Source organism: Juglans microcarpa x Juglans regia, chromosome 8D (genome assembly GCF_004785595.1).
Source record: "Juglans microcarpa x Juglans regia isolate MS1-56 chromosome 8D, Jm3101_v1.0, whole genome shotgun sequence".
Lineage (NCBI taxonomy): Eukaryota > Viridiplantae > Streptophyta > Magnoliopsida > Fagales > Juglandaceae > Juglans > Juglans microcarpa x Juglans regia.
The window spans coordinates 20,455,130-20,482,601 of record NC_054608.1 but is presented as its reverse complement, the minus strand read 5'-3'; the positions used below and the strand labels follow the sequence as shown (position 1 = coordinate 20,482,601).

Genomic DNA, 27,472 nt, shown 5'->3' with positions numbered 1-27,472 from the left:
AAAGAAGTTATAATCAAGTACTAATGCATCCGCCTCATTTTGAGTAGATCACAGTTAAGTGAGTAATTTTTTATTATTATTATAACAAGTGAGTAATTATTAAGTAGTTTAAAACAACGATAATTAGTACTTTCATAAATACGATCGATATTTAGATTAATATTTATATAAATCTAATTATATAAATTGTTTTAATAAAATGACAATATCTTTTATAAATAACTTATCATCAATATTTAAAATTATATATAAATTTAGTTATATAAATATTTTCTAATAAAATAAAAGTATTCACATAATATATATTTGGAAAGTTCATAGATTTTCTAATAATAAAAAAAAAACATTCACGCCCGGTACTCTCTCTCACTCCCAGTTACGCATTAATAGATGTTTCATTTCGAACGTCACAGCCTAATTTCTCTCTCTTTCTCCAAAAGAAAATAACAAAGAAAATCGACAGACAGTGAGGGAGAAGAGCGCCAACGAAGAAACGCTTCCCCAAACCCTCTTCGCGCCCTAACCTGTACGTACACTCTCTCTTGAAAATTCTCTGTATAGCGAGGCATTATTGAGTCGGTGAGCGAGCGAGTGACCGGAAAAGCATAATGAGTCAGCCGCCGGTCCCTCCGCCCCCACAACCGGCGGGCGGTGGTGGTGGGGTGCAGGTACGGTGCGCTGGTTGCAAACTGATCTTGACGGTGGCGGGGGGCGTCACGGAGTTCGTGTGCCCGACTTGCCAATTGCCTCAGATGTTGCCGCCGGAGCTAATGAGAATGCAATTGAAGGCGCCTCTTCCTCCGCCTCCTTCAATACCCTCGTCGCACCAAGTGCCGGCGCATGGAATTGACCCGACGAAGATCCAGGTACCCTGCGCACACTGCAAGGCCATCCTCAATGTACCCCACGGCTTGGCCAGGTTCGCCTGTCCTCAGTGCGGCGTTGACCTCGCCGTCGATTTGTCCAAGCTGAAGCAGTTCTTCCCGCCTCGACCACCTCCTGAGGAAGAAAATGAGGTTTTCTTTCCGATCTATTTCTCAACGATATGTTTTTGTACTGCGAAAGGGATTGCTAAATGATTGCAGACGCTCATGTTTATTGGCTTTTGTATAATGTGTTTGATAGCGTTAAGTCATATTATTTATATGCGAATGAAGTTAAGATTCCTCAGTACATCATTGATAAGTAGCATAGGAAATACATGTTATTTTACGTTTCTTTTCTTTCATTTCTTTGTTGTTAATATTTTTTTTTCATTTGTAACTTATTGGAAAAAAATTCTTTTGCAATAAAGAGCCCTGTAAAAGAAAAACAAAAGATAATCTAGACTAGAGCCAAGAGGACTTGGAATATTTTAGAGATATGGAATTTGTTCACCTATAGTTAGAACTTAAAGACCATGAGTCGGAATTCATGTTTTGACTTAGGCTGTCTTTGGATACAATATTTTCTGAGGATTGAAAATATCTTTTAGGGAAAACCGTTGATATTTCATTGTTTACTTGAGACTCTAAAAATAATGTTGGAAATATTTTTCAGAGGTTTGGATGGTACCAAAAAGGTTTACCCAAAGTTAAGGCCATATGGGACGGTGTAATTGAGAAGATCAAGCAATGATTGGTAGGGTAGAAGAGGACGTACCTCTCGAAAAGTGGTCGTATCACTTTAATCAATAGCACCCTCTCTAATTTATTCACCTATTTCCTTTCCCTTTTTCTTCCACTGGCGCATGGCGAAGTGTATAGAGAAACTTCCATGCGATTTTCTATGGAGTGGATTAGGCGAGAAACTCAAATTCCATCTAGTCAATTGGTGGGAGGTACACTCCCCAATATCAGGTGGGTTGGGGGTTCAAAATTTGAGAATGTTCAACCGGGCACTTGTTGGAAAATGGTTGTGGTGTTATCACCAAGACAAGGATGCATTGTGGAGACTGGTGATTGACTCTAAGTATGGTGGAGCATGGGGGAGTGGTGCTCCAATGTGGTACATGGGGCATATGGTCTGGTGTTTTGGAAGAACATTAGAGGAAGATGGGAGGTTTTCTATCGACATATCAAATTTGTGGTGGGCAATGGCTCTAGATGTTTTGGATCCCTTGGAGGAGTAAGACGCCTCTTAAGGCCGCTTTCTTTATTTGGAAAGATTTGTTTGGGAAGATTACAACCATGGAGAACTTCTTTGGTGAAGATTCTGACCGTGGACAACTAAAGGAAAAGATAGTTCATAGTAATTGACTTGTGTTTCATGTGTAGAAGTAGAGAGATAGTAGATCATTTGCTTCTTCACTTTGAGGTGGCTAGGGCCCTATGGGATGATATCTTCAGTAGAGTGGGTGTAGCTTGGGTTGTGCTGGGAGGGTGGTCAATCTCTTTGCTAGATAGAGAGGTCTATACGGCATTCCGTAAATTATGAAATCTAGCAATTAGTTATTAATGGAGTCCCGCTTGAAGTAGAAAACTTTTAGTTTCCTTTTGACAATGAAAAGGGTGCGTCATTTTTGGAAATTTTGCCAGGGTAGGGCAAGGCAATCATGTTATTCATTATTTTCCCTTGTTTGTTTGTCATATTGGAAATTTGAAACTTAGTATGAGGCATGGAGGAACAAATGAGAACAAAGGAAGGGCAGAATAAACACATTGATAATTGCATATTAATAATTGGTGGAGAAAGAGAATCAATGCCTTTGATACCTTTTGTATGGTTGTCTATCTCTTTCAACCAAAACACAAGCATCTAATAGAAAGGCGAAAAAGAATAGCTTTGGGTTTAGAAACCTAGCACTGAATGCAAGCATCCGAGAGCTTGAGGTGTTCTTGAGGAAAATATCTACTTTTTAGGAAATTGCTAGTAAACTCAATCCTTTATATTTTTGGATTTCAGTGAACCTAACTAGTCATGAGAAGAGTTTGGGGAACATTTTTGTAGATCACCATAATGGAATAATCAGATTCCGTCTGCACTTTTCCTTCGGGTTATCCATTTTCTGGTTTTTATAGGTAGGTTACATTTATGTAATATGTGTTTTGATATCCCATACTAAGGAGTGAGGAGTAGAGGTGGTATATGAGATCCCATATTGCTTGTGAGGGAGGAAGTTCTTGCTCTTTGTAATGATTCCAATGTGGCTCCAATTGTAATATTGACTAGTCTTTTTGGATGTTACATGGTTATATGATGGAGTTCCTAAATGACTCACCAACAAATTTCCAACTACTAGCGTAACCTCTGATGTTGTATAGGTTGTCATGGTAGTGATTAAAGTATGAGGAGACATCATTGCCAGAGAAACAAGTACAAGATTGATTGGGACAAGGATGAAAAATTTTGTTTGCCCTTTACAAACTTCTTGTGCTGCCCCTTAAGCAAGATATACTGTTATCCTATATCTAATGTGAGCTTTACTCCTTTTCAAATACTTTATAGTAAATGAGTCTTTCAATAAAGAATTCTGTGGAACTCCAATCATTTGGGATTATGTTCCTCTCTTCCTTTTAAAACCTAATGTGTCCAAAGGCAAGCTTTGGCATCAAAATAAACATCTTATATTTCATTTTCACAAGTTGAATCTTCTCTGAACTGTTTCCATTGCGACTTTTTTGGTAAGATCATTTTTGGTGGATCTCCTAGAGAACAACACCGTAGTAAGCCTTTTGCACCTGGAATGATGTGAATTTTGGTTTTGGTTTTAATTTGTTGCCTAGATTAACCAAGGATTAAGAATGACTTGGCATCAATTTGAGTTTGTCTGATATTACTCTTTTTTTTTTTCCTTTCTGGTTAGAGAAATCGTATTTATTGGCATTTTCTTCCCTTACACGCCTTTCTGTTACTAACAAGAAGTCCTGAAGGGTGCATATCTGTGACAAACCCTCCTGTTGGTTTATGCTTTTAGTTTGTGAAACTTACGTATGATCATTTTTGTTTTGAACAAACATTTTTTTCTTTCTGATTGTATTTTATTCTAAGGTCCTCTTAGTTTCCTTATATCTACGCTTTCGTCCTCTCATCTGCATTGTACTGTCAGGTAGTCATTGAAGTAGAGCGAGAAGAAGATGAAGGTGGCATGGTGGGAGAGACATTTACAGACTATGTGAGTTTTTATTTTTCTGAACTTCTTCATCAGAAATGCTATTTGAGGGTTTTTGTTTTCATATAGTGCCTCGACTTTTTATTGAACCTTCCAAACCAGTAATTCAGATGATTCTTGCATTGTTCTTTTGCAGCGCCCTCCAAAACTATCTATTGGACCTCCCCATCCAGATCCTATTGTGGAAACATCCTCCTTATCTGCAGTACAACCACCTGAACCAACATACGATTTAAAAATCAAAGATGACTTGGAAAGCTCTAACACTTTGTCGTGTTTGCAAATTGAGACATTGGTGTATGCTTGTCAGGTTGCTTTAATAACAGATCATATGGTTGATAATAATTTTTCTGTTCCATTATTTGTAAGATAACAATGTGAGCTTCCATTACAGAGACACCTCCATCACCTTCCTAGTGGTGCTAGGGCAGGATTCTTTATCGGAGATGGAGCTGGTGTGGGGAAAGGTCGAACAATTGCAGGACTAATATGGGAAAATTGGCACCATGGGATGAGGAAAGCCCTGTAAGGGCTTTATATGTGTATCAATTTTTTTTCCCTTAAATGTTTTCTTGTTTATTATTATTTGTTTAATTGTATGATAAAGGCATTACTGTTGGATGGTACTTTCTTTGCTTTCTAATTAATGTTTTGTAATGCGTTTGTACTATTTTCGATGATCCTACGCAGGTGGATTTCTGTTGGTTCAGACTTAAAGTTTGATGCAAGAAGAGACTTGGATGATGTGGGAGCTACCTCGGTTGAAGGTAAAAAAAATACCTTAAATCGTAGTTAGTTATTTTATTATCTTAGTAGGATAAAAGATTCTAGTTGGAGTATCATAATTTTGGAAATGTTAATGCTGTATTTAACGTGGTGTTACACAATATGAATTTGGAGGATGGGGTGTAGGGATTGAAAGGCTAGAAAAGATAGATGTGATGTCATTTTTATAAATTAGGTTAGATTAGTTTCCCTTTTTTTATTATATATGTCAGTGTTATTGGTAAGCGAAAGAGTGATATTCAAGTAAACACAAAGAGTATATAGGATAACACCCCTAATCTAAGAATGAGAAGAGAGTAATAGAAAATCCTGAAAGCTAAAACTAGAAAAGGCCAATTTGAGCAGCCATCCATTGGTATAAAGTTCTTAAGAAAAGATATGCACATTTTATTTTATTGGCATCGGATGTCTGGAAACAATGTTCCGACTAATCTTGGGGTGCATAGGCCCTTGGCAAAGAGTTTCCCTCGAGTGCACTTCGGGTAATTCAAGGGAAAAATCTCCCAGTCCAATGGCCCCTAGATATTGTTTGCACCCAAGGGAATTTGAACCTTAGACTTAGGGGGAGCATACTCCCAAGCCCAAGACCTTTACTACTTGAGCCAACCCCTAGGGGTTAAAAAAAACAGATATGCACATGCCATTGGCTTCTCACAATCTCAAAGTTTCGATTGCTCATTTTTCTCTCTAAATACCACGTAATGCACAAGGGAATAAGTTTCTATATAGTATCTCTCTCAGGCTCAAATCTTGCCTTAACATGCCAAAAGAACTATTGCTCTATATGGCTTAACCCAACCCAACCCAAATATGCCAAAAGTAGCATTTCATAAAGCACTCACTACCTTACTATGAAGCGAGAGGTGATCAATCATTTTCCTGCTCTTGCGCATCAACTCTAATCTTTTTAGTGACGAGTCCTAGTGACTGTGCAAACATAACATGTATACTACCATAATGTGTCTCTTTCTAATATTATCGCAAGGATATTCCCAAGAGCTGCTGTCCAAATAAAGAAAGCCACTCTCAACGAAGCGTTATTCCAAACTAACTTCCACTGGAAAAGAGTGCTGCTGTAAGAAAATAATGCTTGGTAGAGTGATCTGACTTGAAATTCCTTGTGCCCTTTCTCAAACACATGGAGTGAAGTGCATCATAGAATGAAGCAATAATCACCATCTCCCAATCATTTTGATGACAATGAACTCTGAAGACCTTGCAATGCAATGTCTTTTATCCACTTAAACTTTGGACCAATGTGATGCTCTAACAACATAAGGATCAGGTAAATATCCACCCGTGGGTAGCCCAAGTGGTAAGGCCAAACTTGTGTGCATGAGCCCCATGCTATAGGTGTGATTCCCCCTGGGATCAAACTGTGATTTAAGTGGGAGGCCCTTTAGTTGTAGAAAAGGGCCGAACAAGTTGGCCATTAGGCATTAAGGCTTGCTACTTGCTTTGTAACAACCCCTCCTGTAGGTTAGGGATATCACGTGACTTGCGTAACTTGCACTGGGCAAGAGACCCTCATAATAAATAAATACTTCGTTAAATCATAAAAATCCTTAAATTAAACCTAGTCATTAAACATAAAAATATAATTAGAGTCTTGATTGCAAAATTAAATAAAAAAATAACCAATAAATAATAAATCTAAGCCAACTAGTCTAGGTAGTGGCATAAAAGTCGTCGATACTATATTCTTCCATCAAAGCTTTACCTGCCTGCTTGTCTTGAACATCTTCCACACTTGGGTGGTTAAAACGTAAACCACAATAAAATGAGTCGAAGACTCAATAAGCGCACGCCATATTGTAAACATACCTTAAAACAGGGGTTTTCATGAAAACATATCTGCTTCGTTAACATATGATATGAAACCAATTAATGATGACTACTAGTACGTTCATGCATGGCTTATTAATTTTTTTTCACGTCTTATCTTATTGGCCAACATGAATTAACTTTTTCTTTTTGAAGAACACACATTAACCTCATGTGCAAGGTTGTGCACTGGTCCCATTGCCTGTGGCCACAAGGGGAATTGCTAATCTTATAATAACATAACTATGGTGGCCAAGCTTAGGTTCGTAGTTTGCACATCCACCCATAACTGCATTAGTATCATGCATCTAAATTTCATTATTAAAACATATTCATTCTTATTCTTGCTTTTTCTTACACTTATCATATGAGACTTTTCATATTATTTCATGACACATGAGATGCATGGAAAAGTAATTCACGTAATAAGCACGGCTAATGTAAAATCATGATGGCACAAAAGCATAACATGACAACGTATCATGGTTAATAACATGCACTACATCATAAAATAATATGCCCTCCTTATTTAACATCATCACAACTTGGTACTGAAAAAGGGGCTGCCAAGGAAAGGTCACATGCACTATTGTAATTTATAATACCTAGGGTATGATACAAGTGTATGATCATGCTATTTACAATGTAATCACTTTTTGTTATGTTGCTAGGCTGCTAGCTTTATGGAATATGGTTTTTGATTCATTTGGGATAGATTGGGTTATGCATTCTCGAGTGTGAATCTACTTGCATGCTGGAAATGATAGTTAGTTAGCCATCCTTGCACATTATTGTGGAGGATGACCCAATCATGCTTGTTATGGTGTATTTGGAGAGAAAGAAATGAGTGTAGCTTTGAAGATTGCAAAAATTCTGTTGCAACTCAACCCATCCTTTCTTAATGCTCTCTTTCATTGAATAGTACTCCAAATTAGTGTATCTTTTTCTTTTACAACTTTTCAAGATTTTTTTAGCACTTTCCCTTTTCCTAGTTAAGTTGATTTCTTGTATACTTCCTGTGCATTTCTTATCTTAATAAACACAATCTGACTTATAAAGTCAGAAGTAGTTTCAACAGGGCATGTTCCTCACGTGGAGAGTATTGGCCTCCATCCTGGGATGCAAGACATCTTGTCCTACCTTTGGGTGTTCCTTTCAAATTGAAATCCATTTGAATTGATGTGTGATGCAAGGTGCATGGCTATCAAGGGCATAAAAAGGCTTAGAGGACAAGATGGCCTGAAAAGGGAAGAAAATCGAACAAGAATTGTTCAACCCAAGAGTTTGCTCGACTCTAGCTCAAAATTCGGTTGAGTGAGAATCTTGCAGATAGTTCGCTTGAGATCTCGCTCGAGTTTCAGTCGAGCGAACATGGTTGAATAAGTTTTAATTTGTATTTTGGATAATTTTTTTTATAAGTAATAATATTATATTTATATCAATCGGAGTAACCAAGTACACTTGACGTATACAAAAAAACACCTAGCCCATACAAGAGAGCTCCTAATGACCCAAAAAGCCCATGAAACCTACCCAAAATACACCAAACCCGAATTGGAATGTAACACACCTCCCAACCCCAGCCCCTTGTTTCCATAAAACTAATCCTCTACTTGAACATCCCACTACGAGAATGTCTTCACAATGCCCTCCCTTTAGTCTTCCCTCGACTTGAGCTACCTCTCTTAGCATCGTAGTTGATTGCCCATGAAAGACGCTTTAACTCCCTACTTTTCTTAAAATTTGATTTGGTTTCAAGCGCGTGGCTCGCCTTAATCGCAGTGACTAGTGCTTTAAATTGGTCTTCATATTCTCCATGTTCTCCATATGAAAGCCCCAGGATTTGCTGAAATCCGTTAACTTTATTTAGAACCATATCGTTTATCGGAGGAAGAGAAACCAGGGGAACGACATTATCCCCAACCACAGTACCCAACTGCACTCCCAACTCTAAACCTTCCCCACACGAGGCATGAATGACAAACCGATAATTTCCTTCTCGCCATATGGTTGCTCGACAGCTATATGGTTGTTGTCCATTGTTTATCACCATTACAGGTTCCTCCCCTCCATCAACATTGCTTGTATTTGCTCCACCCCCCGACGATCCTTGTCGTGCCACTTTGTCTGACCCTACTGCTCCCTCAGGAATAGAACAGGTAGGGGAAGTACTACCTTCTGTTACCCTGTTTGTATCTTTTAAAAGAGGCTCGACTGTTTCTTCCAAAGTACTCGAGACCCTGGCGTACTTTTAATATTATTATTAGGACAAAGTGTATGAGGTATTATTATTATTATTAGGAGTTTAGTTTTTAATAGACTAGGTTTTATCTAGAGTTTGATTGATTAATTTTAGAGTTTATTTTATTTTGACGACTTCAATTGTAAGCCTATAAAAAGGCAAGTCTATGGTCATTTTAAAGGCTGGTGTTGATTGTTATTATTAAGATCTGAAGCAGATCTGTTATTGTTATTATCAAGATCTGAAGCAGATCTGTTATTATTAAAATAATCTTCGAGAGAGTTTTTCCCCATCACCTATTATCTTAGAGTGAGATCTTTTAAGAATCAAGGAAGAGTTGCTTCGTTTTCGTGAAGCAGATTTGTGTTTTGTCTATTACACTGCATTCATAACATCAGATTTGGTTTGCATGCTTACTCAACGTGTTGGATTGGAATTTGACTAGTTGGAAGAGGATGCATTTATCCGATGGCGTTTCCCAATGGATTGTCACATATTTTGGAGATGCTTAAGATTGGGAAGTGATGCCTTTTTGGTGTTCTACAATCTTGTGTACTCAATTCGTATGAAGGTAAGGGGTGGGGGAGATGAAGATAAGATCTCTTGGCATCCTTTCGAAAAAGGGAAGTTTATCGTCCCCTCATTCTACTAGTGTCTCAATATGCAAAATGCAAGTCCATTTCCATGGAAGAGCATTTGGAAGACAAAGGCTCCCCAAAAGGCAATCTTCTTTGTATGGACCGCTTCCTTGAGGAAGATTCTCACATTAGACAACTTCAGGAAATGCCGAATCATTGCCGTGAATTGGTGTTGCTTGTGCAAAAAAAGAGTGGGGAGTTTGTTGACCATTTACTACTTCATTGTGAGATTGCCATGACCCTAGGGAATTAATTCTTTGCTAGTGTGGGACTAGCTTGGGTGATGCTGCGAAGGGTGATCAATCTCTTAGCATCTTGAAGATTCCTTTAGGGTAATTAGCAGATTGCAACAATTTGCAAGGTGGTTTTGTTATGCCTGTGGTGGTGTCTTTGGAGGGAGGAGAGCGAAAAAAGTTTCGAAGATTGTGATTGGTCAGTGGATGAGCTTAGAACTTTCTTTTTTATAATACTTTTCTCCATTGGTTGATTGTAATTGATTTTGATGGCATGAACTTTCACGAATTCCTTGTATCACTAGATTATCGTGCATAAGTGATGCTCTTGTATATGTCTCATGTACTTGTTGAACTCTTGCCTATTCTGATTATCAATAAAAATTTTGTTTACCTATAAAAAAAAAATTAAAACATAAAAAACCTTCTAGATTATATTTGCTTGGTTCAACTCATGTTTATGTAACTGTTTGTATTCATACCATAACATGAAGAAGAATATTAGAAAAGCATGTGTAGGGCACAATGCATCATTTACTTACATATCGCTTTTCTTGCTAAATGCGTGGATTTTAGAATTGTGAATCAGACGGTTGCTTTAAAATATATATTTTTGTTTGCAGTGCATGCTTTGAACAAACTGCCGTACTCTAAACTTGATTCAAAGTCTGTTGGGATCAGGGAAGGAGTTGTTTTTTTGACATACAGCAGCCTTATAGCATCTTCTGAGAAAGGTCGGTCTCGTTTGCAGCAACTTGTGCAGTGGTGTGGATCAGGATTTGATGGTCTTGTTGTATTTGATGAGGTACAAGACTTAAAAATATCTATTTTCTTCAGAAATGTTTTCTAGTTGGAGTTGTTAATCTTGAAGTGTACTTTTTTTTAAAGAAAAAAAGTTGTATAACTGATGGAATTATGTGTTACAAGATTTCAATTTTTTCTTCTATCTTTCATTGCTAAGGGTCAATGGCTTCATTGTAGTGCCACAAAGCCAAAAATTTGGTACCCGAAGCTGGAAGTCAGCCAACGCGAACAGGTGAAGCTGTTCTTGAGATACAGGTTTGTCCTTAAATTATTATACAATATTTGATATGGGTGTAACTTCTGAAAAAAAAATGATATGCGTGTAGTACTGGTGGTAATTCTAAAGAATTGTTTAAGTTTGGGCAGTTTTACCTTTCCTCTAGTACGGCACTTATCTTTCTTTTTTTTTTCTGAAAATCATCAAAAGGATAATTCATCCTATGATTATGAATATACAACAATATTGGGGTAGGAGGGCATAGAATGCTTTAACTGGATTTCATCTAATTCTTATTGTTCAAAATTTGGATATCGTAGGCTCGACTTCCTGAAGCTCGTGTTGTTTATTGCTCGGCAACTGGTGCATCTGAACCACGCAATTTGGGTTATATGGTCCGCCTTGGTCTTTGGGGACCTGGAACATGTTTCCTGGACTTCCGTGATTTTCTAGGTGGGTGCTTTTTTTTGTTTCGCCTAAAGTAATTTTTCCCTGCTCTGCTCCTGCATATTTTTATCTATCTATAATATCTTGTGTCGTGTCATGAAGTTAATTTTTGTAGATAATCTACATAAATGTAAGCAGGAAAGGAGAAAAGTTAACTGCATTATGATGGTTGCTAGAGTTCAGTTATCTTATGTGCATAATCAATTAAGATTCGCCATGGTGAACATGACGTCCTTCTGGGCTTTATCTCTTCATTGTCTTATCCCTTCCTTTTATTCTTGGAAATAGGCTTCCATTGGGCGGCACCCTAGTTCATTTTGTATCCAACATATATAATATATTTTATAATGATTGCAATGGAGTTTCAATTGGATCGACTAGTCCTTTTGGAGCATGGCCTAGATATGTCTTCGGTATTCCTTTGGAGCGTTACAAATGGTATTAGAGTTTATCCCAACCAGAAGTGTGGGATTTGAGCCATGTCAACTATGATAGAATGGCCCAATGAGGATGTCGGGAATATAAGAGGGGAGAATGTGATACTTCGTATTGACTGATGAGTGCAAGTAGTTTATCGGATCCCGCATTGCTTGGTAGAGAGAAGTTCTTGCTCTTTATAATGATTCCAATGATGACTTGGGCCGACCAATGCTTCCTATCTAGCTATATTACAACTTTCCACAACCACCGTCTCCATCGATGGTACTGCTGTCTGCCCAATAGACTGTACAAAACTGTCTTATAAGACGCTCCCCTTTAGTGGGGAATGGATGAAGACCAAGTTATTGGTCTCATTAGCCCTTTTATTTTTCTTTTTATGTGTTGTAACGATTGTAAGAGCATCCTCAATGGATAGCTAAAGTTAAAGGACATTTTTTATGAATGTAAGAGAAATTTGACTTTTGGCTATTCCATTCACATAAATCTCCACATTGGAATATCTATTTTTTCATTATATAACAATAAAATAATATAATATGAATTTGGTTTTGGTTATTTACATCAAATCTCTACATTGGATTATCCATTTATTCATTATATAGTAATGAGTAACTAATAATTTTAAAAATATTTAATTTTTTTAATTATTAATTTATTTAATTTTATCATATTTTACTATTCTACCTATTATATATTAATTAATAATCATATTCTAATTAAAATAATATATCACTAACTCAAATTAATATATCAATTGTGATAAAATATGTGATAGAAAGAAAGTGAGAGAAATAATTGATAAAATATGTATTTGATGTATGTACAGTAACCTTCAAATTTGGAAAAACTTTTGAAAGTCATTGTAACTAAATTCCAATTGGAATTTTGCTAATCCATTGTGAGCATATTTTGTCATATTTTGTTCTCTAATAGCTAAATACTCAATGGATTTAACTTTTAGCTAATCCATTGAGGATGCTCTAATTGGATGTTTATCAGGAAATTTCACATTCTCCACATATATCTTGTTCCTTTTGTTTTAATGAAATTTTTGTTAAAAAACTGCAGCCATTTATATATGATTCCTTGGCTTCTCGAGCCTTCTAAAGATTTTCTAGTCACACCCCTCTTGTCTGAACCCACAGTCTCCATTCACAATTTTCTTTCTTCTCTCTTCTCCTCATAAGGTAGTCACTTGCCCTCTGTTTTTCTTCGTTGGTTTTGGTGTACTATCACATAGAATTATTGATGTTCTTTTGTGTTTCTGATTTATGACATTAATAGTCTTGTTTGATCTTCTTAAGAATCTATCTATATACTGACTCATATGCTTCCTTTGATCAGCCTTTTTTTCCTACGATCTCGACAGTTTGTTGTTTCTTTCTGCCGCTTGGTTGCCGTGAAAATTTCGGGATATGAAAGAAAAAAAAGAACTGAAAATCATATTTGTGGATCTTTCATTCTGTTTTCAGGAAAAAAAAAGGATAATTCAAGATTCCAGAAGCTTGTTTTTGCTTTGATTGTTCGACATTGGAATCTTTATAGACATATAATTATACTCTAAAGCCCACCTGCCCTGAGGATGGCAGCGGGCAGGGCAGGACAGGTCCAGGTGACCTGCTGCGCACCCCTAGTGGATATATATACACGCATCGATGCACAACCATACACACACACACACACACACACACACCAATGCATCAATTCATTTAATTATTGTTAAGTTGTACTTATAAAAAAAAAATTATTGTTTAGTGGTGAAGATTACAAATTTCATTCTTGGCTATTGGTTGCTTTTCATACAATTTGTTTAATCTTTTTTCCCTATTCCACCCTCACGTTATCTTTATATATTCACTTATTTCATTTCCTACTTAAATTATTGAAATTTAGCAGAATCTTTTCTTACAAAAGGTTACCTGCAGGTGCTCTGGAAAAAGGGGGTGTTGGAGCTCTGGAACTTGTTGCCATGGACATGAAAGCAAGGTTAATATCTAAAATTCATTTCAGTGCAATATTTTATTTTCCTAAATCATGTTCTCCACATTTCAGGGGGATGTATGTTTGTCGTACACTTAGCTACAAAGGAGTGGAGTTTGAAGTTGTTGAAGCACCATTAGAAGCTGAAATGATGGTACAAGGCATTCTTTTGCTTTGCTATATGTGATACTCATTAAACCAAATCTTTTTTAGTTATTATGGTTTTTATGCATTGCAAGCACATAAATAATTTGGGCAAATGCTCCATAATTTGACAAAACCATGCACATTTTTTGTTGCTCCTGGGGAAAGCTTATTTGTCCCCTTTCCCCTTTCCCCTTCTCTCTAAAGTACTTGTAAATTTTTTCAAATTGTTTTCTTGCTGGGCTCTGCTAGGAAATCATGCTCAAGTTCTATTCGCCCCCTTCACAAATTCATAAATTACAGATTCAAGATAAAAGAAAGATTTTACAAATTCACAATTTACAAGTACCCAAGTTCAAGTATTTTTTAAATTAATGAGTGCATAAAATTCAATCAAATGTTTATACTAACAAAAAAAATATTATTCATATTCACATAAAACTATGGTTGTATATTTCCTTTTTTATCTTTTATTTTTTCAATTCATAAAAAAGCTAAAATATAAAAATTCAAATCTTTATCAAAAGATTTGTCTATAATGCCTCCTGGATTCTGTCACTGACTGTGAAACTGAGCCATCATATAGTGGTTTAGAAAGTGGACGAAGGAGTATTTCATGGTGATACAAGTTTAAATCTGCGGTTACTGAGTGACACTGCTTGTAGCCGTAAAAAGGAAAAACAGGCCAAAAAGAGAAAAAAAATGAAAGTATAAATGATGAGTACAAATGTAATGAAAATTGTACTTCATGTCATTTGAGATTAAGGGATGAGAATTCTACATGGATGTAAATATGCTAATTGAATGTTTGTTTGTGGCTTAGCTGTAACCTTTGCTTCTTTTTAGTTGAATCATGCTCATTTTGATGAGCATTATGGACAACTACATTCAACATCTCCAAGGAATGCAGTTTAAACGCCAGAAAGCATCATATTCTAGTTACTTGCTTTATAAATTTCATATTCAATCTTTAAAATTTTCCATCTCATGTATATTCTGAAGATCTCTTTTGGTATTTTATCCTACGCCAATTTTTTTCAAGGATATGTATAAAAAAGCTGCTGAGTTTTGGGCAGAGTTACGTGTGGAATTGTTGTCAGCAAGTGCTTTTCTTTCAAATGAGAAGCCTAGTAGTAGTCAGTTGTGGAGATTGTATTGGGCAAGCCATCAGGTATATGACCTGCTGGACCATTGATGCAGTTTAACATTTTTGGCAATTGAATTTCATTTTTCTTTCTTAGTTTTCAATTTATATCCTCAATCATTTTGTTATCTGTTTTTCCTCCATTTGGTGTTGTAGCGTTTCTTTAGACATATGTGTATGTCAGCTAAGGTCCCTGCTACTGTAAGACTAGCCAAGCAAGCATTAATGGAAGATAAGTGTGTGGTTGTTGGCCTTCAGAGTACTGGAGAGGCACGGACTGAGGAAGCTGTGACAAAATATGTGCGTATCTGTGATTTCATGTGTCCCAGCTTTTACTATCTAATCTTTGTTGTTTGGATTGGTTTCATATTTGAAAGCTGTTTAATTCCTCACCCTCAATAGGGTCTTGAACTTGATGATTTTATCTCTGGACCTCGAGAACTGTTGCTAAAATTTGTGGAGGAAAATTATCCTTTGCCAGAAAAGCCAGAACCTCTTCCAGGCATGTGCTTGGTTTATTTACTGGATTGTTTGTACCTTATTCATATACCTTCTGTGACTGAGATTAACTTCTGATTTTAATATAGGAGAGGAAAGTGTTAAGGAGCTTCAACGGAAAAGGCACTCAGCAACTCCTGGTGTCTCAATGAAAGGGAGGGTTAGGAAAGTTGCAAAATGGAAACCTGCAAGTGATGGTGAAAGTGAAGAAGAATCTGAAAGTGAGTTTCTTGAAATCGGACACTGAAGAACCTGGTGTATTTATCTATAAACTATCTTCTCTTCTGTAGTACAAAGGGTATACAAATCAGACTTTATTTCATTGTATTGTGCTTGAAAACTAGATGCATCATCACCTGATCTCATCCTCATCAATATCTGACGTTTTTCCATGTGAGGTTTTTCATTTGGTTTTTATTGTCTTCGTATTTGCAACTTTGCCAGATTCTTCGTAAGGTGTATCACTTTTAGACCATATACTATGTGCAACTGTGGCTTTCGTCAATATTATCATTCATGGTTTTTGGGGCTTTTAGTGTTACTGTTTTTAGCCCAATGAATATTATCTGCTAAGACGAAAGTTGTGAATAGCCGAAGTATATGCTTTATTATTGCTAAGTTCCAGTTTAATGAATGCAGCTGATTCTGCTCATGAATCTACTGAATCTGATGATGACTTTCGGATCTGTGAGATTTGCAATGATGATGAGGTAGTTTCTCTTGATGTGTGCTGATGGTTGAATGTACCCTGTGTGGTTGCTGATCATACGCTTCCCTTGCAGGAAAGTAAGACTTTGCTCCAATGTTCCTGTTGTGGCCAACTGGTCCATCCTGCTTGTTTAGTACCACCTGTCATAGACTTGGTAACCGGAGATTGGTCATGTCATTCATGCAAGGAAAAAACAGATGAATATCTTCAAGCAAGACATGCATATATAGCAGATCTTTTGAAGAGGTTCTCTATTTCAAGAGATGTTCATCTTTGGGGGTTTAGGGGTGTGGTTGTAGTGGTGGTAGTTATTAAGTTACTACATGCCAATAGCAGTAATATGTGTGCTATAACCTTGGTAATAGGTATGAAGCAGCTTTGGAGCGTAAGACCAAAATTCTGGAGATAGTTCGTTCTTTGGATCTGCCTAACAATCCTTTAGATGACATTATCGATCAGGTGGTATTCATATGTCATTATGATTTTAGTAACTTGTTAACATGAACTTGAGCTCCAACTGGGCCACAACAAATAGATAGAGAGCCCCACTGAGGTCCTTAACTTACATTTCTAAGGATTTTCTGCATGGTAGAGGAAATTAAAACTGTTGTAGCTTCTGCTGACTAGGACAGAACTCAGAATACTGTGTCCTTGAGTTACTCATCACTAGCTAGGATCTGTGTTTTACTTTGCTGTGGATTTAGTCCAGAAAGACTAAGAACCCATGAACTTTCTTTGTGGGTTTTTCTGAATCTAAGCCATTAGCTGAGTGATGCTGTTGCACCTCATTCGGTCATACCTGAGTTTTTAATAGCAGCTTGAAATTTTTCAGAGAATCTATTATTACAATTTGTTGCCTCACATGTAAGTTTTTGCTCACATCTGCCGTTTGGCTTCTCTGTTTTTTAGTGGGCATTGGATATCTGCTTAGTTTACAGTCAAATGATCAGCACCCTCTGCTGTGTTTGATGTTATTATTCTTGTTGACCATGCCTGTAACTTTAATGCAGCTCGGAGGGCCTGATAAAGTGGCAGAAATGACAGGGAGGCGAGGCATGCTTGTTAGGGCCTCTAGTGGAAAAGGTGTTACTTATCAGGCACGGAACACGTGAGTTTGAGTATCTTTCTTTCTCGCATGGTTCATTATTATTTTATGGTGGCTAGATTGCTATTTTGTATGTTGCTTCAGAAAAGAGGTCACCATGGAGATGGTTAACATGCATGAGAAACAGCTCTTTATGGATGGTAAAAAGTTGGTTGCCATCATATCTGAAGCTGGGTCAGCTGGTGTTTCTTTGCAGGCAGATAGAAGAGTTGCGAATCAGGTATGTTTAGTTTTGTGAAACCTCTTAACATCCTCTGCATGCTTATTTGACTACACCATTTGCATGACTTGTTTGTATGTAATGCCCCAAGGGAGATCCAAGCCACATCTATGCCATACTCCAAAAAGACTAGTCAATGGTACAATTGTTGCCCCATTGGAATCATTATAAACAAAAGGACTAATCCCAAGTACAATTAGAGTCCTATTGGAATCATTATAAAAGGTAAGAGCTCCCTCCCTAGCAATGTGAAATCCCATATACCACCTAAGTCCCAAGTACAATTAGAGTCCTATTGGAATAATCATTATAAAAAGTAAGAGCTCCCTCCCTAGCAATGTGACCACCTATACCCATTAGTCAGTAGAGAGAGAGAGAGAGAGAGAGAGAGAGAGAGAGGGGGGGGGGTTTATCATATGTGTGCCATACTATATTTTTACCCTTGGTAGGAACTGAATATGTTGTCTACAGTTGGCTTAGATATGTAATTTTATACTTCATTTTCTTTCTAATTTCCCTTTTCTCATTGTTTGCATTGGAAATACATCATTTTGATACTTCATGACAGAAAAGAAGAGTGCATCTGACACTGGAACTTCCATGGAGTGCTGACAGAGCAATTCAACAGTTTGGAAGAACTCACCGGTCGAACCAAGCTTCTGCACCCGAGTACAGGTTGAAGGCATTATATGTTTTATTCTTTAATCTATAAATGTTGCATCTGCATTATTTTACTGTTTAATTAGTTGGACAACCAGTAGCTGTAACAGCTTGGCCAACAGGAAAAAGAAGCTACCATAGTTTGGACTATTTAAGTTCTGCCACAAAAGTTGGAAGCGACTTAGCCCTAGTTGGGTAAAGGATATGACCATACACAGCACTAGAACCAACTAAAGCAACCTCTCAAGTTAAATGAGAAAAAAGGTGTCATAGCAGTGTACTATCAAACTAGCACAATCTAGCAGAACATAGACATCAACAAAGCAAACCATGACTGGGGCTGTATTCGAGCCGAGTTCGAGCTGTCAAAGCTCAGTTCAAATTTTCATTAGTCTTAGATCAAGCTCGGCTCGTATGAGAGTCGACCTCTAAGGTTCAGCACGAGCTTGGCTTTCAAAAGTGGGGTCCACCATTAAAAAATTAATTTCTTCATGTAGGTTCCATATTTACCCACTTTTTTCAAAGGGAGTGTTCGTAGCTTGAAGAATGAAAAATGAGTTTCTGTCTCTCTCTCTCCCTACCCTTGTTGCAACTTAGAGGAAATTTCCTGTTGGGATGAATGAATGACTGGCCACCTTTAGGGATAATTTTAGGAAGCAGAGTATTGTGATGATTAATTGGTGCTACATGTGCCATAAGGATGGGAAATAGTGGATCACATTCTTCTGCGTTGTGATGTTGCTAGCACATTATGGAATATGGTCATTTGGGATAGTTGGGGTTATGCCCTCTTGTCTGGTGGATCTTCTACAATGTTGGAAAGGGCAGTTTGATAGCCAACCACATGAGCTATTGTGGAGTATTTTGAGAGAGAACTGTGCACACTTTTGATGACTACAAAAATTCGATGGTGGAGGTCAAGTCATCCTTCCTTAATACACTCTTTCAACAAGTAGTGGCCCAAAACCGTGCATCTTTTCTGATTATACTTTTCTAGACTTCCCATCCACTTTTCCTTTTTCCAATTAGGTGGACTTGTATGTATACATCTTGAGAATTGGGGATCCATATTTTTTGTTTTGATAAGCTTCAGTACTTCTACTTATATATGAAATAAAACCTTCAGGGGTAGTTATAACTTGAGGAGGGACCTATAGGGAATTAATGAAGTTTTAGCTCCAATAGTACTTGAACTTTTAGTTATCTACTAACTTGTCTATTTTTAATGTTACTTATATTTTATATTTCTATAAAAAAAATATAATCTCTAATGGTCATTAAATAGCGCAAGAACTCATTTACTACAAAACATTGCAATTGATCCCTCTATAAAATAGTGAAAAAGAAGAAAATCTGTAGAGAATTAAATTGAGTTTTTATTACTGTCACTCTTTTCAGTGACTCCTAGATATTTTGTGTATGTCTGAGATTTATAATAGCCAATTCTTACAAAATAACTATAAATGTGATTACCTAATGCAAAGAAGTGTAGGAACTTTGATGTTTTGTAAAGTTTTGAATTTGTTTGACCGAACTAATTTCTACTTCTATGCTTTGCAGGCTACTCTTCAGCAATCTTGGTGGGGAACGCCGGTTTGCGTCAATTGTTGCCAAGAGATTAGAATCTCTTGGTGCCTTAACACAAGGAGACCGCAGGCAAGTGTGGTTTATTTTTGGTCTTAAGAAGTATGAGAAAATGAATTCCAACCTTATTCTTAAACCCCCAAATCATCTCTCTGAATATGTGATTGAATTCATTGCAGAGCAGGGCCATCTTTGAGTGCTTATAATTATGATAGTGCGAATGGAAAGAAGGCCCTTATGGTGATGTATAAAGGAATCATGGAGCAGGTTCTTTTTTGTTTTTTGTTTTTTTAATAACCTTTTAGTGGCGATGATATATCTTTCTATTTGTGCTAATACTTGTGGAAAAAGATAGGCTGAATATTGTGGGAAATAAATATGTTCCATTTTTCAGGATTCTCTGCCTGTTGTACCTCCTGGATGCTCATCTGAAAAACCAGAGACTACCCAAGATTTTATAACGAAGGCAAAAGCTGCTCTTGTTTCAGTGGGAATAGTTAGGGACACAGTTCTTGGTAATTTTTATTACAAAAATCATCTATTACAGTTGACTGCATTAAAGTGCTATAGTTCAAATATTGTCTATGATTCATTTTGGGTTATAATGTAGCAGAATGCGAGATCTTGTGACTTTTACTTGTCTGGTTGTGATTTTTGTGTTTTATATTTGCTGTAGTTAATGGAAAAGATTCTGGAAAGTTATCTGGCCGTATAATTGACTCTGATATGCATGACGTTGGACGTTTCCTTAATCGGCTTTTGGGACTGCCACCTGATATTCAAAATAGGTCAGTGGTTTGTTATTAAAGAGTTATGTGCTCACTGCAGTTAGAATTGGGCTTGTTATCTGAACATGCTCATCAGTTCACAGGTTATTTGAGTTATTTGTCGACATCTTGGACCTACTTATTCAGAATGCACGCATTGAAGGGAATCTTGACTCAGGGATTGTTGATATGAAAGCTAATGTCATTGAATTACAAGGAACCCCCAAGGTCAATACGTTGCTGAATCTCTCACTGGCTTTACAAATTTGGTCATCCTAACTGCTTTTCCCTGCAGACTGTTCATGTGGATCAAATGTCTGGGGCATCAACAGTACTCTTTACTTTCACTCTTGATCGTGGAATCACATGGGAGGTATCTTTTTCACTCCAATTCTAGTTTAGGTGTTTAATGGTATGTTAACTTTCACAAGAAGCCAAATAAATGTGTAATTCATTTGCCTGTTAGTCCGCGAGTACCATTCTTGACGAGAAGCGGAAGGATGGGCTTAGTTCAGCAAATGATGGATTCTATGAATCTAAGAGGGAGTGGTTGGGGAGGCGTCACTTCACATTAGCATTTGAAAGGTATTATCCTTGAATCTACTTGTATCCGTCTTTTTTTCTTGTTGAATTTTGTATGTCTGTACATCATAATTTTATAGGAGTAATTCAAGGAAAGATATTGCTACTTATTAATGTCTTGACTTTTAACTTTGTATTTAGTGCTGTACATATATAATATATATCTATGTATAAGGGTTTAATTATTATTTAATGTCCCAACTTCTTGGCTTGTCTTCATCAGTATTATACTATTGTTTAAATGATAAGGATTCCATAAGAACATTAATTTCTTTTGCTAAAAAAAGCAAGGAATGCTGCACCACGTTGATTATATTCATATACTGAGTTGTGGCTTAAGTTCTACCCAATTCATATAGAATGAATTTTAGAGTAGAGCTCCCAGAGCTTTGGAAGCGTTAGGATGAAAAGTACCTGTTCTTTAGCTGATTTTTTATTCGTTTAGTCTTATTTTAGTTTTTTTCCTTGTTTTTATCTTGCTACAGTAATAGTAAGGGAATATCTATTTACTTTTCAACAAATAAAAATATAAATGTAAGGGAATATCTTCTTTGGTTACCTATTGCTAGAATGCAAGTGATTCTGGCTTTAACTTTAGGCGAAGTTGCAACAACTTAAGTCTTTTTTTTAAAAAAAAAAAAAGAGTAGAATTTTATAAGAACACGTTTTCTGGTGTTTCAAATGTATCTAAATTAAGTTCTTACCTTCTTATCTCGGTTGCATATAACATGAAGCTTATGTAAATGGACTCGTATAATTTTTATTTTTATTTTAGTATCTAATGTGGGGCTTGATATCACCTTTCATTTTTTTTTTTATAAGTAATATATCACCTTTCATGAGACCATCCTGGTCTTTTGCTCAATGATTGTATTTGTTCAACACACATGCACAAGGATGTACTTGCATACAGATCAAATCAGGAAAGCAATGTGCTTGACTCATTTTTTTATTTTATTTTTTTCTTGGAATTATGATTCAGTTCTGCTTCTGGAATGTTTAAGATAGTACGACCAGCCGTTGGAGAGTCTCTAAGGTATAAAAAAATATTAATTACCAGACTTCATTTTCACTCTTCACCTCCAATCTTTAACTGCATCGTTGTACCTTCTCCAGGGAAATGCCTCTGGCGGAGCTTAAAAATAAGTATCGCAAAATATCATCTTTAGAGAAGGCTCGTAGTGGTTGGGAAGATGAATTTGAAGTATCATCTAAACAGGTAGAGAGTGTTGATGAAATTATTTTTCTTTGGTTGTAGGTATTTCTATTTAGAACAAAATTTGTTAATTGGTTTAATGTGGATAATTTACTAAACTATACATGGATAGGAGCGTATACTAGTTCTCCTTTTTCTAGTATTTCTGATTTCCTGGATTGTTGTTAGCCGAATCGAAAGGGGTTATCATGTATATACATCCTATGTACTGGGTGCACTTGTTCGTGGAGTGATTAGTAATCTATTGAGATAGAGGTTTGATTTTCCTTTACTGGGATTGGGGGAGGAGGCACTGTCGTTGAATACAATAATGGAAGTCTTTCATTGTCAACCTCAAGTGCATGGCTCAATTCTTTGGAACATACACTTCATGCAAAGATGCATATGATGAGTCTTTTATTAATTGCGTTGCTTAAATTTTTTAATTTATTTTTGAAGTTTAGATATTTTTAGCATCAATTAAATAATATTTACCTGTTGATCCTGTATCATCGTTGTTCTTTTTCTTACACAGCTTAATGCTATATTTACCTGCAGTGCATGCATGGCCCCAATTGTAAGCTAGGCAACTTCTGTACAGTTGGCAGAAGAATTCAGGAAGTAAATGTACTGGGTGGACTCATCCTTCCTGTATGGGGCACTATTGAGAAGGCCCTTTCTAAGCAGGTAACCTGGCCTGGCTTATCAATAGATCTGTGATGATTTTATAATCTGCAAAAGCAAAATGCATTAATTTTGCTTTACCCAAACGCTTATCTGAAATAATAGGACTTTTGCCATCTGAACTTTTCTGCCATTATGCTCTGCCTAGAGTTATTCACTCCATAACTTCTTGGCCTGTTTCTGTCCTTTTGACCCTCGGTTTTAATCTTCTGCACACTTGCATCTCTAGGTCTTCAACATGGATCTATCATCTTTTATTCGACTTTTTTATGATCTTATTAAATGTTGCATATTCCTTGTGTCACCACTCATCCATCTTATCATAATATATAGGCTGTATATTTTCTTAATAAATTATTTGAGATTGCCCAATACAACAATATTACATTATACTGCTTGGTGGATCATGTGAGGTTTGGATGAGTAAGTGCCATTACATATTTGCATCTTTTCTGCATTCTTTCCCTCTCTGCTGGGACTAGTTGGAATTGAGCATTTAGGTGCCAATTGGCTCAATGTTCCCTCTTTGCTCCTTGTTTTAAGTACTTCATATACTTATTACTGCCCTTGCTAACCGTAATAACTTAGGGTTATGTTAAAATTCAAGTATGTTACAAAAGTTCACTTTTGTGCATTCCACTGAGTCACTAATTCCATTGTAGTTGTACATCCTTTCAGATTTACCCATATACTTGATTATTTTTCATTTAGTACCGTATTGTTTGGCTTGATAAGAAAACCGGTGCAACCTATTAGTCAAAGGGTGGGCTTGGGATCAGCTGTAGATTCACATTGCACTAAGAGTCCCCCTAGATAACCCAATGCACTGTTCTAGTTGGTGGCATCATATATCTGGGATTTACTCCCAGGGATGGATCCGATGGGCACTGTCTTATTTGATTTTCTACGTCAATAAAGAATTTGGCTTGCTAAAGAGTGATAATTTTTTACTTTTGTCCTCCAATTTGTGGTGAACATTGTCATTCTGTTCTATATGGATTATTACTGATCAATGACTACTGAAACATTATGTAGGCCCGTCAAAGCCACAAGCGGCTCCGTGTGGTGCGTATAGAAACTACCAGAGACAATCGGCGGATTGTTGGGCTTCTTGTCCCCAATGCAGCAGTTGAATCTGTGCTTCAAGGTCAATCTCTCTCTCTCTCTCTCTCTCTCTCACGTGTACACAGACGAAAACACGTCCTGGCACTATATGTCAAGTTATTTATTTTCTTTCCTGTGGTTGCATTATATGCCAAGTTATTTATATACTTTCCTGTGGTTGCATTGTATGTCAAGTTATTTAATTTCTTTCCTGTGGTTTTATTACTTGTGGGGATTGTTCCAGTGAGTGAGTCGATTTTATTGACGCAGCGTTCATTTATGGAGGATCGAATCATATTTTCATGGGGGCAAGAAACTAATATGAGTCTTGACTTATACAATGCTTGCAGATTTAGCATGGGTTCAAGATATTGACGATTGAGATAAGTGTCAGTTTTTTGCTCAAGAGATAACTGCCTGCACCCGTTATCTCTCCTGCAAAGGTGTCGGTGGTTTTTTGCTCCAAGGGATTGTCTGTTTGTATCTATTTCTCTCCTGTCAAGATGCAACAGTTTCGAAGCGTGAATATATTTTGTTTAAAAGAGCCCGTGCATTTGCATACCTCACACTGGAGAACAGAAGAGGGTTATGGGGAGGGGAGAAAAAAGAGGAATTCTCTGCACCTTACAGCACTGTGCACAGATTCATTTTGATTTTTCCGTCCGGGCTTCAATTTTTTGGGATATAATTTTGTATATTATCCACATTTTCACGAAATGTGAAAGACAATAGGGTTACTAGGCTCTGTATTGATTATAGTTTTTGTTAAAACTAGTTTGTATTGGTTACATGCACATTCATCAGACAACACATGAAATAGAAAAATCCTTCTTGATATAAAGTTTCGTTTACCAAATCCCAAAAGCAAACCAGTACAATGACTTCACACACACACACACACACACACACACACACACACCTCAACATCAGACGCAAACCACATAAAAAAAAAAACCCATGTAGTTTATTTATTCTTAAAATGCTTGGTAAGGTGTTTTAGGTTGGCACGCAAAAAGGTGCATCAATATGATGATCACTGCAATAGAGGCCAGGTCGCTGAGTGAATCCCTGGCTCTTCAGCACCTCTCGAGCCCTCAAAACAAGCTCCTGATTACTCACTGCACCATCTGTCTCGGAGAGGATGGTCTGAATAGCATTGCTAAGAGCTCCATATGCTGCAGCAGAATTGCCTGATGGACTGGCATCAGCAGATGTTTGGTCAGTCTGGCAGCCGCTAATCAGGATTCCGTTATCCGGAAGGGCACGCTTGGCTGATCCGGCATAGACCTCTTGCTTGCTCTCTACGTGTGTCTCCATCGCTGGTTTTGCATAATCGTTATCCTCCAGCTTCTGTTTGAGAAACTCTTGAGCCAGACTTCCAACCATCCCCAACAACCCACTTCCTTCTCCACTCTCTCCTTCACCATGCTGAAGTTTGTCCATGATCACCTTCATGAACTTCTTCACCTTAGGGCTTGCATCTTCACCAAACACATCGAAAAGTGTTGTCCTCAGCTTCCCGACATCAATGTCCTCCTTGCCAGTTTTCTGCTTGAGTATCTCGATGAGAGTCGAAACTGGCAGTTCTCTGCCCTTAACATAGCCATGCTCACCATATGCAATCTGAACATCTCTGTCGGCTTCAGTTTCCTCCCCGTGATGACGGCGATGGGGTATGCTTATTCCGCGCGACTCAAATGCACCTTCCACTGTTTGTTTCAAAAAGCTTTTAAATCCAAAACCGGAAGAGCCTGAGCTGTTGTTTTCTTGACGATTTGTACTTTCTCCAATCTGCTCCTTGGACTCGTCAATGAGGCCACCACTGTGGCACGAATCGGACACAATGGTTAGGCTGCAACCTTCAGGAACACTGTCTACAATCTCTCTGAAATCATCATCTGTTTACACCCACAATACATTATATTCCTAAAATACATGAGATTTGATCAGTTAAATAATACTGTCAAGAAGCTTTGCAAAAGCAGATAATCATGCCTCTTCCATTTGTTTCTCATATTCATTCTATCAAAAACGAAGAAAAAAACAATCGTTTTAGAAATACATGGGAGGAGAGAGAAACAAAGCACATCATCCTGAGATTCAAGGAAGATTTGTTTTTCCCCAATAGAAAACCTACGCATCACCTGGCCTGGAATATACCCGAGAAATGTTTCGTAGAAAAATAATTTTTTTTTTCCTCACATCACTTGGGAATATTCCCTAGAAAGATTTTCCAGAAAAAAAGAATTATTTTCAACTTCCAGGCATAGGGATCACAAATAATAGAAAAAGTCAACAACAGAAAAAAAAATTATAAAATAAATAAAGTAGAAAGAATGACCAGTGATGAGATTCATATCAGAAGGAACAATGCACTCATCGTATCCAGTATCATCTTCTTCACCGGTCTCGGCCGGAAGGCGGGTGCCGTGGCCACTGTAATGAACAAAGAGAAAGTCCCCGGGCTCGGCCGATCGCACCAGATCCGCCAGAGCGCTGCGGATATTCCGCCCAGTTGGCTGAGTGTAGGAATCGTCCGTGTCGATCATGACTGTGATGTCTTCTTCTGCAAACCCATATCGATCTACGAGGCACTGATACATCCTCTTCACATCGTTTATGCAACCTTTGAGCGCTGCTTTGGTTCCTGGGTAATTGCATCCTATCAACACTGCCTTGCGTGCCATGTTCTAATATGATTTTGATGACTCTTCTCTTCTTGTTTTCTAGATGATATATATTGCAGAGAGAGAGAAACTCTCAAAGGCTACAGATCAAAGAGACGAAAAGCTCTCTTCCTTCTTTAATGGTGTATTGGGATCTTAATACTACGTGTTTCTTTGATGTTTTGTGGTTGTGGGGAGTCGGAGGGTTTCTTTACTTTTTGCGGTGCGTTGTATAATTATCTCTTGCCTGTCTGCAAAATACGTGTTTCCTAATAGAGTAATATTAGATACAAGTCTTAAATAGATAAGTGTCATATAAATCTTTTATAAAATAATGAATTTCACTGATAAATAATAATATTTTTATATTTTTTTAAAATGTGATCTATTTTTTTACAAAAATTTATATGAGATTTGTCTATTTAAAATTTGTACAAATTATTTCTCTTTTTAAAATTTTTTTTAATATTATTATTATTTTAAATAAGAATAATGTGCACATCTCTCAACCAAAAAAAAAATCTCAAGCTATAAATTTTTCGAATTTGATATCAGTTTGTTCTTATCCTTTGCTGAAGGAAAAAATAACTCAAAAAACTTTACAGCCTTTATAGGCAAATAGAAAAAATTGTTTATAAACAAATAATTTTATTATAATAATCCAAAATACAGTAGATGGAGGTTGAGGACTCTGACAATCACCCCAAA

At 37.0% G+C, this 27,472-nt stretch overlaps 2 protein-coding genes across 4 annotated transcripts; one reads left to right on the top strand and one right to left on the bottom strand.

The window, feature by feature from the left end:
- Positions 1-366: 366 nt before the first annotated feature.
- LOC121243583 (protein FORGETTER 1) lies at positions 367-24,935 on the top strand. 3 transcript variants are annotated; one of them, XM_041141713.1, is made up of 33 exons: positions 369-1,016; positions 4,028-4,093; positions 4,227-4,400; positions 4,485-4,615; positions 4,781-4,857; positions 10,437-10,618; positions 10,795-10,872; positions 11,155-11,287; positions 13,648-13,708; positions 13,775-13,856; positions 14,889-15,017; positions 15,147-15,290; positions 15,393-15,492; positions 15,578-15,709; positions 16,128-16,198; positions 16,271-16,443; positions 16,563-16,656; positions 17,208-17,305; positions 17,387-17,522; positions 18,091-18,197; positions 19,743-19,838; positions 19,946-20,033; positions 20,161-20,281; positions 20,443-20,554; positions 20,638-20,761; positions 20,829-20,906; positions 21,000-21,118; positions 22,098-22,151; positions 22,232-22,334; positions 22,869-22,997; positions 24,030-24,141; positions 24,449-24,491; positions 24,551-24,935. In XM_041141713.1, the coding sequence occupies exons 1-32, from the start codon at positions 609-611 to the stop codon at positions 24,478-24,480; spliced, it is 3,744 nt and encodes a 1,247-aa protein (XP_040997647.1). In that variant the 5' UTR covers positions 369-608; the 3' UTR covers positions 24,481-24,491; positions 24,551-24,935. The 3 variants fall into 3 exon arrangements, 2 of the variants coding, with proteins under 2 accessions (XP_040997648.1, XP_040997647.1); XM_041141714.1 differs by lacking the exons at positions 22,869-22,997; positions 24,030-24,141; positions 24,449-24,491; positions 24,551-24,935 and adding an exon at positions 22,587-22,712 and having other exon boundaries at positions 367-1,016; XR_005936189.1 differs by lacking the exons at positions 22,098-22,151; positions 22,232-22,334; positions 24,449-24,491; positions 24,551-24,935 and having other exon boundaries at positions 367-1,016; positions 24,030-24,066.
- LOC121243584 (metacaspase-4) lies at positions 24,916-27,013 on the bottom strand. The gene is made up of 2 exons (XM_041141715.1): positions 26,440-27,013; positions 24,916-25,996 (listed from the first exon to the last, which is right to left on the bottom strand). The coding sequence occupies exons 1-2, from the start codon at positions 26,783-26,785 to the stop codon at positions 25,095-25,097; spliced, it is 1,248 nt and encodes a 415-aa protein (XP_040997649.1). The 5' UTR covers positions 26,786-27,013; the 3' UTR covers positions 24,916-25,094.
- Positions 27,014-27,472: the final 459 nt, after the last annotated feature.